Source organism: Aedes albopictus, chromosome 1 (genome assembly GCF_035046485.1).
Source record: "Aedes albopictus strain Foshan chromosome 1, AalbF5, whole genome shotgun sequence".
NCBI lineage: Eukaryota > Metazoa > Arthropoda > Insecta > Diptera > Culicidae > Aedes > Aedes albopictus.
This window is the reverse complement of record NC_085136.1, coordinates 224,205,999-224,220,788: the sequence shown is the minus strand read 5'-3', so window position 1 is coordinate 224,220,788 and position 14,790 is coordinate 224,205,999. Positions and strand designations below refer to the sequence as shown.

At 40.6% G+C, this 14,790-nt stretch overlaps 1 protein-coding gene and 1 long non-coding RNA gene across 2 annotated transcripts; one reads left to right on the top strand and one right to left on the bottom strand.

Annotated features, from left to right (window-relative positions):
- Positions 1 to 2,132: 2,132 nt before the first annotated feature.
- Positions 2,133 to 7,898, top strand: LOC109425643 (uncharacterized). Its single transcript, XR_002133854.3, has 2 exons — positions 2,133 to 7,502; positions 7,579 to 7,898. It is a non-coding gene; the product is annotated as an uncharacterized LOC109425643 (long non-coding RNA).
- A 4,713-nt stretch (positions 7,899 to 12,611) lies between these two features.
- LOC109413270 (charged multivesicular body protein 3) lies at positions 12,612 to 13,861 on the bottom strand. The gene is made up of 2 exons (XM_019686996.3): positions 13,655 to 13,861; positions 12,612 to 13,575 (listed from the first exon to the last, which is right to left on the bottom strand). Exons 1-2 carry the CDS (start codon positions 13,697 to 13,699, stop codon positions 12,952 to 12,954), a joined length of 669 nt encoding a protein of 222 aa, XP_019542541.1. The 5' UTR covers positions 13,700 to 13,861; the 3' UTR covers positions 12,612 to 12,951.
- Between the last annotated feature and the right edge of the window lie 929 nt (positions 13,862 to 14,790).

Sequence of the window (14,790 nt, the reverse complement as noted above, 5' to 3'; positions counted from 1 at the left end):
ATTTCTAGGGTGTTCATAAACTCCTTTGGGTGTTCAGCAAATACCGTATGCGTGATAATGTTTGCACCATCGTTAAATAACGTTCCAGTTTTACTGGTGAATACAATGTATTGGTTTTATTTGCAGGCATTTAAGCTATAACTCATATATCCTTTTTTATTACGATTGGTATTTTTCGGTGACGATTGAAAACTCCTTCTTTATTCTTCTTTACGTTTCAACCTACTTTATTAACTTTCGGTCATCTTCAGAAGATTCCGCCGGATGTTCGTTTGTCAAGGCGGTACACTTAATTCTTCAGATATAACTCATATAATAGTATAATAGTAGGCTGTGAATAAAAAGTGTTGATTTCCTTAGTTTAACACTTGCATAATGACTAAGTGGTAACCTAGCTCGTGATTTGTCCACGCGCAAATGTCTAAAAGTGTCCGTGGTAGCGTCAAAATCAAGATTAACAATTTTTGAATTTATTTTTTTTATTTTGACATTGCCTAATGGTGTAGACATTGACACACAAATAGAATTTAGTATAACTATTGATTCTGAAATTTGGTACGGATCGATAGTTTTTCGGAAATCGAAAAAAAACGGATGTTGCGTTCGGGCAAATTCAAGACTTTCTTATATGGCGCTACTCGTAGCTCCTGGATGCCATTGGTAATAATGTAAGTTTTTTTTTCTATGGTCGAAGGATCATAAAGGCCGCCGTTATTTTCCTTTTCGATATGCCATGCCGTTAAGTCGCTGATTTTGCGTTTCTTTGCCATTTTTCTCATTGAGCGCATATAACTCACCCAAATCTTCTTTTTGGTGGCAGCGATAATCTTCTTAATCCATGTTAACCTTGGTCGACCAGTGGACACCTTCGGGAATAGTTGCTCTTGCTTTTTTTGGTCTAAGACCGTTTTACGGTTCTCCTGAACACTCCTGAAATGTCTTTTTTAACATTTGCGCGTGGACAAGTCCCAACTACCGCTGCCACCTCTTCATGGTGCAAATTTTAAACTTAAGAAATCGATGATGATTAACTTGGGCTTGTTAGGGGAATATCTGTAAGTAAAAGAAAAAGAGTCAAGTACAAGACACTGAAGACGACCTTACAGTTGAGGTCGAAATACGTATCTTTCAAAGGATGCAAATTTTTAAGAAATCGGATTTTTTTATCCGCAACCTACTGTGATATGAGTTAGAGCTTACGTGCATGCAATAAAAACCAAGACATTGTGTGTGCAGGTGATATGGGTACCTTATTTGTATACTCTTAGAAAAAATCATGTAAATTTAAGTTCACTTGGATGCACATAAAAGGAGCGGCCCGTTTGACACAAATTTACGTCTTCTATCACAAATAAAGTCGAGCTAGCAATCGCTAGAGCCAAAGCGAGAGATAAATCATAATAAGTAAAATAATTAACTGGATTCGAACTCTGGTCCGCTGATTGAGAGGCATGTACTATACCTCTCGGCTGTATCACCGAGTTGTGAGGCGAATAATAAATGTAAAACTGTTTCTACCTATCTGGTCAGATAGGTTTGTTGACATCTTGTGCAACCAACTGGAACTTACATGATGGATGTAAAATTGAGTCAAATTTGCCATTCAGTCATGAAATGTTTACGTAAGTTGATGGTTTACGTCACGTGTAAATTCCTAATTTTTTAAGAGTGTACGATGGTGCAAACATTATCACGCATACGGTATGCTCTATACACACTCTTAAAAAATTAGGAATTTACACGTGACGTAAACCATCAACTTACGTAAACATTTCATGACTGAATGGCAAATTTGACTCAATTTTACATCCATCATGTAAGTTCCAGTTGGTTGCACAAGATGTCAACAAACCTATCTGACCAGATAGGTAGAAACAGTTTTACATTTATTATTCGCCTCACAACTCGGTGATACAGCCGAGAGGTATAGTACATGCCTCTCAATCAGCGGACCAGAGTTCGAATCCAGTTAATTATTTTACTTATTATGATTTATCTCTCGCTTTGGCTCTAGCGATTGCTAGCTCGACTTTATTTGTGATAGAAGACGTAAATTTGTGTCAAACGGGCCGCTCTTTTTATGTGCATCCAAGTGAACTTAAATTTACATGATTTTTTCTAAGAGTGCAGTATTTATACAGGTAGCTGTTTCGCGTTGGCAGTATTACCTTATGTCTTGCATCGAATAAGCCTGTGCAACCTTTTATGCTGTCTTGCTCTCTCCCACAGGAAACTTGACGTTTACTGAGATCTCCATTTTCAAAAATTACTGAGGGAGATAGCACAAACTGGTACACAGGCTAATAGGTGGGATTTTTGTACTCCATCAGTGTCTTGATTTTGTTTTGTCGTTCTCTCGCTGGCCATCTGGCTTCCGATGCTCGATATTTATCGTTGCAATTTCCGCACTTCATTTTTTGTTTATGTTGATCGAATTTTCAACAGTGTCGAACAGATGTTTTTTTCTTGAATTCATTTCTTGTCAAATATTTGACCTTGTGTACTGTGGTAGACTGCTCAAATCGTAAGTAATGTGCCGCATGTGTATTGGTGATACATTCATGCTGCCGACGGTGCGACTAACCGTATGCATTCAGTTTGATACTTAGACGCGTGTGCTTCGGTTCTCGGTACCACAAGTTGGCGACGAGGGTGAAAAAAAAAATAGTTTGGGAGTGAAAAATTATGTTCCAAGTGCAAATTAATTGATGGAAATACGAGAAGAATTTTGAGTGTCCGGGCAATAAATGAAAATTAAAGTGAAAATGAAAAAAAAAGCCTACGAGAAGAAAGTGATTCTGGTCGACCACGCTTGCGACCGGCCATATTTGGAAAAGTGAAAAATGATGGAAGAAAAAATATATATACCTGTGAAAAAAAAAGTGATAGAAAATCAAAGAAAATGCTCGCTTGTTTGCCCTGTGATGTGAATAAAATGGCGAATGAAGCGACTGAAAGTGGTTAATGGGGTTGGGTGCAGAGGAACGCATGCGGCTGTTCCGAGTCAGCGCAATTTTTGGTTGTGGTGAATGTTCTGGTAAGCTGGTTCAAGCCTGTGGGACTGTGGGAGTGTTGAGCGATGTTTGCTGATTTTGAGGTATGTACCCTTTTTTTAGTTCGTATTTGAAGGCGACACAAAGCAAAGGTTTTCTTTCGTGGCGTCATTTCTGAGGAGAGGGGAATGGCGTTCTATTATTTAGCCACGGATCGAGACGATGGATAGTGTGTGAATGGGAGCAGATAAGGTATTGGTTACCAATAGCCTCTCTATCGGACCTCAAACGCACCTATTCAAGCGTATGCGTCTGCACCACCACATGACTGTAGAAAAAATGAGCGCGCGCCCAGTCCGCGCAGCCTGCCAAACGTGTTTGTATGCGGTGCTGCTAAGCGTGCATTGGTAGCCAGCCACCTACTGGTATTGCTGCTCGGTGGGCGAGAAGCCGACGGAGAAATGAGCAGAGACAGAGTTAAAGATTTTTTGTGAGAGTTTCAAATGGGTGCGTGTGATTCCGTCACCGTATTGTACTGGCGAGACCAAGCGCTAGACGCTGGGAAGCAAATCCAATTGGAACGAAAGATGCGTTTTTGAGGGTCATCGTGATTGAATTCACTGTGGTGAGAGAAGGGAGGAGATAGTGTTGCGCCGATGTGATGATGCGTGTTGGTCTTGAATGTGCAGTGAGTGTTCACTAGTAAAGAAGCAGATCCTAAGTTTGTAGCGGGAAGGTAGTATTTCTGCTTTGCTTTTACCATTCTCTGCGGTCATACATATGTCGCTCTGCGGCCATCATAACAGTCCAAGAGCTATGTTGAGGTTTCTTCCATTCTATGCTTCGGTTAATGTTGGAGTGATACGCAAGAATGGGCTAGTTAGCGTTTTTCTTCAAAGATTATGATAAGGTTGACAATCCAGAAATGCAGCATATTTTCGTTTTTATTTATTGCATCGAAAAAAAGAGTGTTTAATGTTAATATTCTTTATTCCCCGGTCGTTGAGGTTTAGTCGTTTCCACTTTTGCGGAAAAAAATGTTGTCTTGGACCTGTTGACAGTCTGTGATTCCTGGACCTGTTGTGTAGTGATTCAATTCACTGACGAATTTGAGGTGACGTGATTTGATTCACTGAGAGGTATAACAAAGATAATATGATTTGATTCACTGTGGTGTGTGGCAAAGTGATTGGATTCACTAAACGAGCATGAATAAACGAGATACTTAAGCAAAGAAGTGGAAACGTGATTAAATTCACTAGTTCAATAGAAGATGTTCTATGGCGGTGTTTTGAGTTGAGGTACGAAATTGGGTTAAAATAATCTGATAAGTTCGTTGTGATTCTTGTGGTTTTCATTGAAAGGATTCGTCAGCGAAAGAAGACGTACTTGACGTTCTACCGACACCCGTTTTCAGTTCGGCATTCAACAATCCACCGCAGGTCCATTTACTCTGCTTCCGCTTTCTGAGATATGAAATATATGATTAATTTGGATTCAATGGTTCGAAAGTGCGATGAACGTAAGGAGTATCAGTTATCGAAAAAAATTCAAAGCTCAAGTGCTGCTACGGGAGGAGTGGAGTTAATACAAAGGTTGTTACGGCACTTGTGGAGCTGACATGTATTGCATTTAACAGCGACAGCCATAATCCGAGTGGGCAGACAAGCAGAAGCTTTCTGAACATGTTTCTGAAACAGGGGTTTTGAGCGATTTCATTCATGGTCGATGTCTGCAGTAGATGATGAACCCATCGAAGGCTTTCTGTTAAGAGGGTAGCAGAGGGATGATTTTTTTGTCGAGCCGAACAACGATGCTGTAGAGTTGCAGTCAAGGACAAGGTTATTTCGTGTGGATCTGAAACGACCGCGTCGCAACCTTGATGAAACCATAAAGATTATCTACATTAGTGCAGAGAAATCAGAGTTCTGGCTCAGAAGGCGGGATGTTGATTTCATCAGCCAGTGGTAGATGATCCGCTTTGGATAAAACTAGTCATCGTTGTCACATATTGTGTAGGTCTGATGCAGAATGCGGAAGTATTATGCTTTTGGCCGAAATACGAAGTGACCGAACGTGCGAAAATTGATTTTTAACCTACTTAGAAATGTCGCAACTCAATTTGGATTAGTGCATATTGTTGCTCTTAATTAGCTTAATGATGCGCAACAGAAAAAAATAGATTCACATTTACTTCGCAGCTGCAACTTCGCATGTGCATCTAGCGACGACTTCGATTTGGTGGTGCGACGATAATACTTGCTATATGAATGAGAATCCGACATCAAGAGAACAGGAACGTGGAGATGTATTGAAGCTGATAAGGACGACGAGGCTACATTGCAAGAGGTTTTGGTCCACAGCATTGCTGTCGACAGGGTCGGCTTCAATTAATTTCCCGTAGCAGGAGTGGATTTGTAAGTAGTTGAACCTACAATTTTATCGACCATGTAATCCTGGTACCACAGATAGACTTGTACTTCACTTACTCTTTTCTACCAACTCCTCATCGTTTATCTTTTTGGCAGTTAGTTCAAATACTCAGGGTTGCAGATCGCTCGCTCATAGCTCTTGCTCCGTTTTGCTCCAGTATGACGTTTACTCACTACTGCGTTTGGTGCTTTATGAAACATAAGCCACTAGTACACACGGTAAAATTTGAGAAAAAAAAAACAAACCAATGCGCAAATATCTGGTTTGACTAGATCGAATTTTCGTTAGTGTCAAACAGATGTTTGTTATTGAGTTCATTCCTTGTCAAATGTTTGACCCCGTGTACGCTAGGCCACAGAATTAATGACATTTGACGATTATGTTTTCGTGACGATGAATCTTGTGTGATTGTGTTGGAACTCTTGAAGATGGCTGATTGCAACCATGAGAAGAGGCATGAGGAACTCATATTCAGTATAAAACGCCTTCAGAAGAAAACATTTTCGGCTGCGCCGATATTTTTCAGCTATGATTCAAATTGATATTCATTACATTATTTTTACGAAATGTTAGTGTCATTGATCGTCGAAAATCCCTCCCACAGTAAATTTCTGGCTACGTCACTGTACCCAAAAAACTCGGTTTCGTTCATTTAATTCATATTTTTTTTTCTACAAATATTCATTGGGCCGCGGATGTTTTGACAATTCTTAAAGGGGGTCGCCACCTCAAAAAGGTTGGGAACCCCTGATTTAAACTAACTCATGTCGTTTTCGTTTTTGCGCCGGTGCTACACCGCTTCGTGCTACACTTTTCGCTGAATAAACGAACATTTTCGGTGCAGTTGCATTGGTGTGCATGTATAAACACCAAAATATTGACAACTTCGCAAACGCTGATTGGTGGACACGGTGTGCACCTGCTACACTCCCGATTTTTTGAGTGCTACACTATCATGCGCGGTGCAGAAAAAGTGCTGCACCGGTGTAGCACGAAAATCAGAAACGAACACTTTCGGTGCAAAAGTGCTACACCGGTGTAGCACCACCGCAAAAACGAAAACGACATCAGACACTTTCTCTTAAGATGAATAGGGTACTGCAAGCACCTGATCTAACCTCACTTTGTCTGACAGTTCAGCGAGCTTGTTTACAAGGTGTTAGAATTTTTAACGAGCGGCGAAAATTAAATTTACGTTTTCCGCCCCAAAACCATTATGATACGGAAAAATCGATTATATTCAACTCTACTAATACAAAACAAACCGTCTAATTACCGTTTTACTGAAATTGTATCGAAAAACAGTTTTGCCGGATCTCCGCCAGAGACCAAGTCCATGTAAACAAGCTCGCTGAACTGTCAGTGCTCGGCTTCGTGACGTCATCATGCAGTATCCTATGCAATGAGCCATTTTACTAGACGTTTCGGATCAGCTGATCGCTCATTTCATGAATGAAAATTTGACAGGAGGTTGCGCCCAAGCCCGTGAGTGTTAATATCAATATCAACACTGTTGTCGTTTCGTAAAATAGACTATAGCGGAAACAGGAACAGGAATCTGAACAACGCAACGGTCATTTGACGTTTGTGCTTCGCGTTCTAGTAAGGGGGAATAGACCATTCCCGTCAAAATTTTTTAAGTGCTCAATGGCTTTCCGACAATTTATCGAGCAAACTTTCTCAAGGAACCCATATGTTTTGAAGCCTCTAACTATTGAAAAATAGTAAAAAACCTGCGAAGTAGCACTTTAGCCCTACAATCTCCTAGAAAATATTTTTTCACTAAACCCGATGAACCCCTTTCTCCCCTATGGCTTTCTCGGAGAGATGTGGAGAATTTTCGATCAGCTGGCTGTCAATAATGACGTTTGATATTTTGTTTTGATCTGCTCCCATCCGCGCTGTCCGCTCTCAAAACAACAAAAACAAAAAACGGTCCAGAAGATGCTGCTGGCATACTTTTTCGTTTTCAATTTTCGTTTTTAAATGGTTTTTGATAGTAGGAAATTTAAGCTCTGCCAGACAAGCGAATACATCCCTCCATTGGAACACTGGAACGATTGAAATAAGCCACCCGTAAGTAACATTCCGCGGGCCCGCCATGGCCACATTCGTTTTTGGAATCCTGTTTAACGATTTTGATTTCCTACAGGTAAGCCTTCGATCGACTTCTACCTGATGCAAAATATGAGCGGACGGCAACTATTTGGACATTGACGGCCAGGTGCATAAGGTGTTCGAACCGTAGAACAACGAAGCCGGGTATGGATCGTAGGTCAATCAATACGTGGCACGGATCTTCTGGACCGCACCGTTAACAACGAAGATTTTGTGCGTGCTTAGGAAGAAGGCCTAGGCCAGAAGAAAATGATAATTCCTGGATAAATATATGGATATCACGGAAAGAGCTATTGGGGACAAACAAGTGGGGATGCCGGGATAGTTCCGGAATAAAATTGTATTTAGCAAGAAAGCTGATGATCTTTGAAAATGCCGTGAAAAACTTGGGAATTCAAGGAAATACTGTGAAAAAAAACTTTTGTGTCTTAAGGAAATCGCTAGAGATCGAAATTACGAAGAGGAAGTGGTTACTTTTAGGAAAAAGGGAATATTGAAGAACGATTCTAGAAAGTGTGGCTTCTAGGAGCAAGCCATTGGTTTTGGATAAATCGGATGATTCATTGGAATGAGGAGTAGGAACTGGACACGTTGGATGACTTGTATTCGCTCCATACGAATGTCGAAGATATTGTATGAACAAAAGTTTACGGGGAGGGAGGGGGATAAGAGATGGCTCAAAATAAGTCTACGTAATTTATAAACAGCGCCTTGGAGCTGCCGTCAGGACTTTTATCCGGGATCCTTACCGGAATTACTTTCAGAATTTCTACAGGAAATCCTCCCTCCATCCCCTTCGGCATTCTCTCTTGGAAATATTTCTGGAAGTCTTTTCTGAATTTCTCTATTTGTTCCTTTCGGAATTCATCTGGGTTTCCTCCAGAAGTCTGTTCCGGATATTTTCCAGGAGTCTTTTATGGAAACGCTCTATTAGCAGTTTCTTCTGGGATATCTATAGGAAATTCTATTGGAATTCCTCGAAAAGTTGTTGCTGGGAATTGGTTTAGAAGTTTCCTCAGGGATATGCGTTTAGGAATTTCATTTGGGATTCCTAAATGAAATTTCTTCCATGGACTTTCTAAAAATTATTTCCGGAGTTCGTCCAGGAATCCGTTAATAATTCCTTCAAGAATTCTTCTTGTGATTCCTTAAGGAATTCTTCGAGAAGATTCATTCAGGAGTTCCTTTAGGGGGGGCGGTGTTCCTAGGCGAACCAGCCTAGGGCTGAAAGCCCCGTAAATAAATCTATTAATAATAATAATAAATCCGTTAGGGAATCCTCCAAAAGTTCCTTCCGAGATTCTTCCAGGAGCTCCTTTCAGGATTCCTTTCCGAATTATTACATGAATTCCATCAGAGACGCGCGTCCTCTGGGAAATCTTTTTGTATTGTGGATATAGCACTGAGTTGGAGTCGGAAGTAACTTCATTGACTTCCGCTGCCTTTCCTGTGCGTTAAACATAACGTCGGAAGTAGTGGGCTAAATGGAACATCAGATTTTCTATACAACGCACTATTTCCGACGTTATGTTTTACGCATGGGAAAGGCAGCGTATGTCAATGATGTTTCTTCCAACACTATTTAATTTAGAGCTAAATCCATAATAGTTCCACCAGAATTTTATTCTGATTCCTTTTGAACTTCATGGGTTCCACTAGGAATTTCCTTGGGAATTTCTGGATTCTTCCAGGAAATCGATTTCTGATTCTTTCAGGGATTCATACATTGTTTCAGCGAAACCTTCAGAAATTATTTATATTCCTATTTGTAAAATCCTCCAGTAATTCTGTACAGGATTTTAAAATAATGTTGAGGAAGAAACCCTCGGATGAACCCACGCAAAATTTACAAAAAAACCTAGGATTTCCCTCTAAGATTGCTTACAGGGGATTTTCCAGGAGTTCTCGCTGGCGATTTTTTCAGTTCTCTGGCGAATCTCCAGAAATTCGTTCTCGAGATTCCTGCAAAATTTCCTCCGAAAAATCCAACCGGGGATTTTTCCCACAATTGCCAACGGAGATGGGGTTGACCGAATTTTGAAGTGTAAGGCAAGGGTAGGAGCTCCGAAATAGGTATTAGGTGCCGGCAGGGTGCCCGCGATGCTAGGATGATTATGTCCGACGGTTTTCTTTCGGTATTAAACTCATTCAGCTGGCCGGCTCCTTACTGTTCATTTTCACCGGTGGAAGTAGAGTGGACCTGGGATCGGTGGAGGGCTGGCGGGATTACAATCACTCCGGTTTCGTGGATGCCCGGGTACCTTCCGGCATTCCACGGATGTATTTTTGCTGGCCATGCATATTGCTGCATGCATAATGTGCCTCTCCTTGACCTGAAATAAGGTATTACTGCCAACAGGGTATCGTAGTGATAATAAATAAATTACAAATTACAAATTGCTTCTAAAATCAGCCGGCGCGAAGGTGACGTGCGGTGTGTTTGACATTTCGAAATGTAAATATGCCAAAATGACGGCAGGGTTGGGAGCATATTCTCCACATTGAAAAACATCTCCACATCCCAGGGGTGTACACACTACTTCGCACGGTGATTTTAATTTCAAATTGGAGAGATTTTTCGAATTTTTAAAAATTTGTATGAAAATCAAGAATACATATAAAAAGTTTCTGAAAACGGCAATGATCATTGAAACCAAATATCTTTCGAAGAAAAATATAAAAAAGGGGGGTTAGGTCAGACGGGAATGGTCTCTTTTGTCACCACTTCGATGGAATCTTGTAGTAGATACACCAATGAGGCTACTTAATAATAGAACAATCACCTTATATTGTTTTCAACCTGATGCAAAGCGCTCTTCAGATACCTAGTTGTCGCCAATATGGCCGAGTAAAACAACTATCGTTCTTTTCACGGAAAGGAGAAACCGTAATGGCGTTTGACATTTGCGTCTCTTTGATTCTGAAATCAATAATAAAGTACGTTGCAGTCATTATTGTTTACACGCATTCCTGGACACCTCATATTGAGTTCAGAATCAGGAAAGCTTGTATGGCCTTCAGGCAGTACCGGAAAATCTTTGGAAAAGCTTGGGTTCTAAACTTGTGCTGCTGCAATCCCCAGGAAATTTAGCCACACTGCTAGAACGCGAAGCACAAACGTCAAATAACCGTTGCATTGTTCAGATTCCTGTTCCTAATTCCGCTATAGTCTATTTTACGAAACGACAATATTAACACTCACGGGCTTAGGCGCAACCTCCTGTCAAATTTTCATTCAAGCTTGCTATTTGGTGAAAACATTCACGAAATGATGCGATTCGCTTTCGACAACGAATACGTTTTCACCCTACCTCGCTATATCAAACCAACCTCCTGTACGAATAGCACACGAACAGACTCGATGCTGATCACTGATCAGCATTGTTGGCTGCTCCTTTTCGCCGTTGAGCTGTTGCGTTCCAGCCAAGCCTGTCTTTCAGTGTTGCCACATTTAAATCTGTATTTTGCCTTTCAAAAACCTTTATAATCTGTGTCACCATTTTTTGTCAAAAATCTGTATGAAATCTGTAATATTTCGCGAAAAATCTGTTTGAAATTCTGTAAGTTTGTAAAAAATCTGTATAATCTGTATTATTTCCAAAAATCTGTAAATATTGGTATACAGAATGCTGTATGAAAAGCTGCAAGAAAATCTGCATGATTACAGAAAAATCTGTATATGTGGCATCCCTGCTGTCTTTTCATCGCTTTCGATGCTTTTCGATCACCTTTTCACGAAACATCGAAGGCTGGGAACGTTATAAGTGTGGTGTCGGTACATGCGAATGTTGCTTCTGTGTGTGTGTCGAGCGTTTGTGCCGTAGCTTCTAAAACCAACCCATTCGGTGTTGTTCGGATGTTCGGGTGAGCATGTGGCGGCACTGACAGGTGCGTGCAAAATCGTGTGTGAGTTACATCATGTTGGTTTTGCCACCTCTTTGCCTCTGGTCATCGCTGAGCAGTGTACAGTTCAATTGCAAGCGAAAAAAATACAATTGATAAGTTGATTGAGCATTCGTGAGGTGATATTTTGCATCATTGTTTTCATTCATGAAATGAGCGATCAGCTGATCCGAAACGTCTCGTAAAATGGCTCATTGCATTCATCTTAAGAGCAAGGATGGGAGCACTCAGTTGCAGAGAGTTACACTCACTTGATATTTTCTCAGCTCCGAAGCATGCAATCAAGAAATGATGTATGGACGACTTTTGCCTTGTGGTTTTTTCTCAAAGTTTGCCGAAAAGAGTAGGGGTCGCACACGCATACTGAAGTCGTGAAGGAGCTGCAAAGGCAACTCTCCACGAGGTGAATGTAAATTACACTCACCTCGTGGAGAGTCGCTTTCACAGCTCTGTCACGACTTTAATATTCGTGTGCGTCACCTACTCTATTCGGCAAACTTTTAGACAAAACCACAAGGCAAAAGTCGTCCATACACCATTTCTTGATTGCACGCTTCTGAGCTGAGAAAACATCAAGTGAGTGTAACTCTCTGCAAGTGAGTGTTCCCATCCCTGCTTAAGAGAAAGTGTCTGAGTTAGTTTAAATCAGGGGTTTCCAACCTTTTTGGGGTGGCGACCCCCTTTAAGAATTGTCAAAACATCCGTGGCCCAATGAATATTTGTAGAAAAAAAATATGAATTAAATGAACGAAACCGAGTTTTTTGGGTACAGTGACGTAGCCAGAAATTTACTGTGGGAGGGATTTTCGACGATCAAAGACACTAACATTTCGTAAAAATAATGTCATGAACATTCAATTTGAATCATAGCTGAAAAATAGCGGCGCAGCCGAAAATATTTTCTTCTGAAGGCGTTTTATACTGAAAATTTGTTCCTCAAATTGTGGCTTTTGGGGTTGGCGGTATACAAAATTAAAAATTGATATAATTTGCACAAAATAGAATAAAAATTTAACAATTTTTTTGGTAACATCTCGGCCCCCTAGACTGGCTTCACGGCCCCAGGGGGCCACGGACCACCGGTTGGGAACCCGTGGTTTAAATAATCAGTTTAAAAAGACAAATACCATCAAGGATGTTTCACAAGTACAACATACGCAATAATCAGTGATCAAATATATTTAAGTGTATTAGTCTAAATATATCTTAAACTTTCCATTATAATTTAATACATTTTCACTGAAGTTTTCTTTCGATTACGGAACATCCCTCCTTACTGTGCCTTTTCTGGCATCCCTCCAAAACTCACAAATCCAAAGAACGTATCGCTTCTAAGTCTGACTTTCATTTTCTTACGCGTGAAAATATGTACAAACCGATATATTTTGAAAGGGTGCGAAAGTGGGAACGAGCTACCCTCCAGCAAAAAGCTCTGCCAAAGTTATCTAAGTAGACTTACCTGTAATTATCTTAGTAAACTAAGAAACAAAATAGTCACAGCTCTTTACGACCGCAGCGCCTGTAATCGACTCTGCATGTCCTTCATGTCGTCCTCGTCGTCTTCAGCTTCCACTGTGGCCGACACACCGGATGCTTCGCCTTCTTTCGCTGGGGCTGCCATCGGAGCTGCCGGGGCCTCGCCCAATTTGCCAGCCGTGATTTCCCATAGGACCTTATCAATTTCCTTCTGTGCCTCTTCTTCCATCTCCTCAACGTCCTCCAGCGATTCCATCGTTTCATCGATCATTTCTTCGATTATTCCAGCTTTCATCATCTCTTTGGACATTTCCCGCATCGAAGCTGCCACTTCCGGAAGCTTCACCAGTGATTGCATGGCCTGCATCACCTCGGTAGACTTGGACAACGATCCTGCTACCCGCACCGTTGCTAGCTGGTTCTTCATTTGCAGTTGCACCGAATTTATGTGAGCCTTACTGGTGTAGATCTTGTTCACTGCTTTTCGGGACCGAATAATCTCCTTTGCTAAAATCGTACAAACTTCCTTATCATTTTTCTTCGCCGCTTCCTTTAGCGATCGTTTAATTTTGTCTTCCTCTCGTTGAATCGATCGAATTTGTCGATCCAGGGCATAGGATTCCTTCCTGAGCTTTGAAGACCACTCTTGAACCTAGAACACAATTCCAATCAGAATCAATCCTCAAGGTCAAAAATGGGAAAACCCGAATCGATCCACCAATCAAGCTTACCATGTCCTTTGGATTTCGTTCCTGCGATTTCCCGAAAAGGCCCATGTTTCACTTTGATTTTCCTCTTTAGATCACAAAAAATACTCAACAGAAACAAATAGATTTTTGTCCAAAACTAATAAAAGAACGCACAAAATTGAGAGAAAATTTTCGTTTCCTTCCAAATTCCGATGAATCACACGCAAAAATGTACATAAATAAACTTCCACTTGCATTGAACTGTCACAATTTTTGTTTTCTTCTGCATCGCCGCATCGGCCAAACAGCAAGAATTATTCTGAAGGGATTTCAGCAAGGGTGCAAACCAAGAAAGCAAACCAAGGTTCAAACCCCTGCTTATGGGATCTGCGCAGCTAAATACTCACCGAACAATTAAACTGCAACACGCGCAGAGAAATAAATTGATTGATGTACCAAGCAAAAAAAGGAAGTTTTGACCGAGGTTTTGACATCCAAGCGGTGCGCCGTCGAAGAAATCCTCATCGCTAATTGGTCGATGGATGTAAACGGCACACCGCTTGGATGTCAAAACCAGATTTGTTAATTGGGTTCTTTAGGGGTATCCGGATTATCTCATAATCGGATTCTCCACCCAAAAATGAGTAGAAATCCAAAATTTCATAATTTTTGGAGCCCGGGAACTATTTTTAAAATGCATTTAAAGTTTGTATGAGCATTTTTTTTTGTTCGGGTCGAACTGTCACTTTATCGATTGAACTGTCATTCTATCCACGAAAATTAAAACTGTTTTGTCAATTAAACCATCAAAACATAGGTATTGGAATCCAATAAAATCACGTTATACTCAGAAAAATGAGCTCTTTCGATTAGGCTATAGAAAATAGCAATATTTTATTCACTAAACAACCCAATTGTCATAAGAAGCTGAAGCATAATCCGAGACATAATCACTGACGACAACGGGTAATAAAAAGTTTGCGTCACTGAGTCAGCAGCTCTTGATTACACTCAAATTAATGCACTGATAGAATTTAAGTGCAGAAAGCACATAGATTACGAACGAGAGAGAAAAAAATCATTCTATGTGCAACTTATGAAAATTAAAAGTTACAGTATTATATTTCATTCTTCATAAAAAGCAACCCTGTCAAAATAAAAGCCAAGCACAAACATAA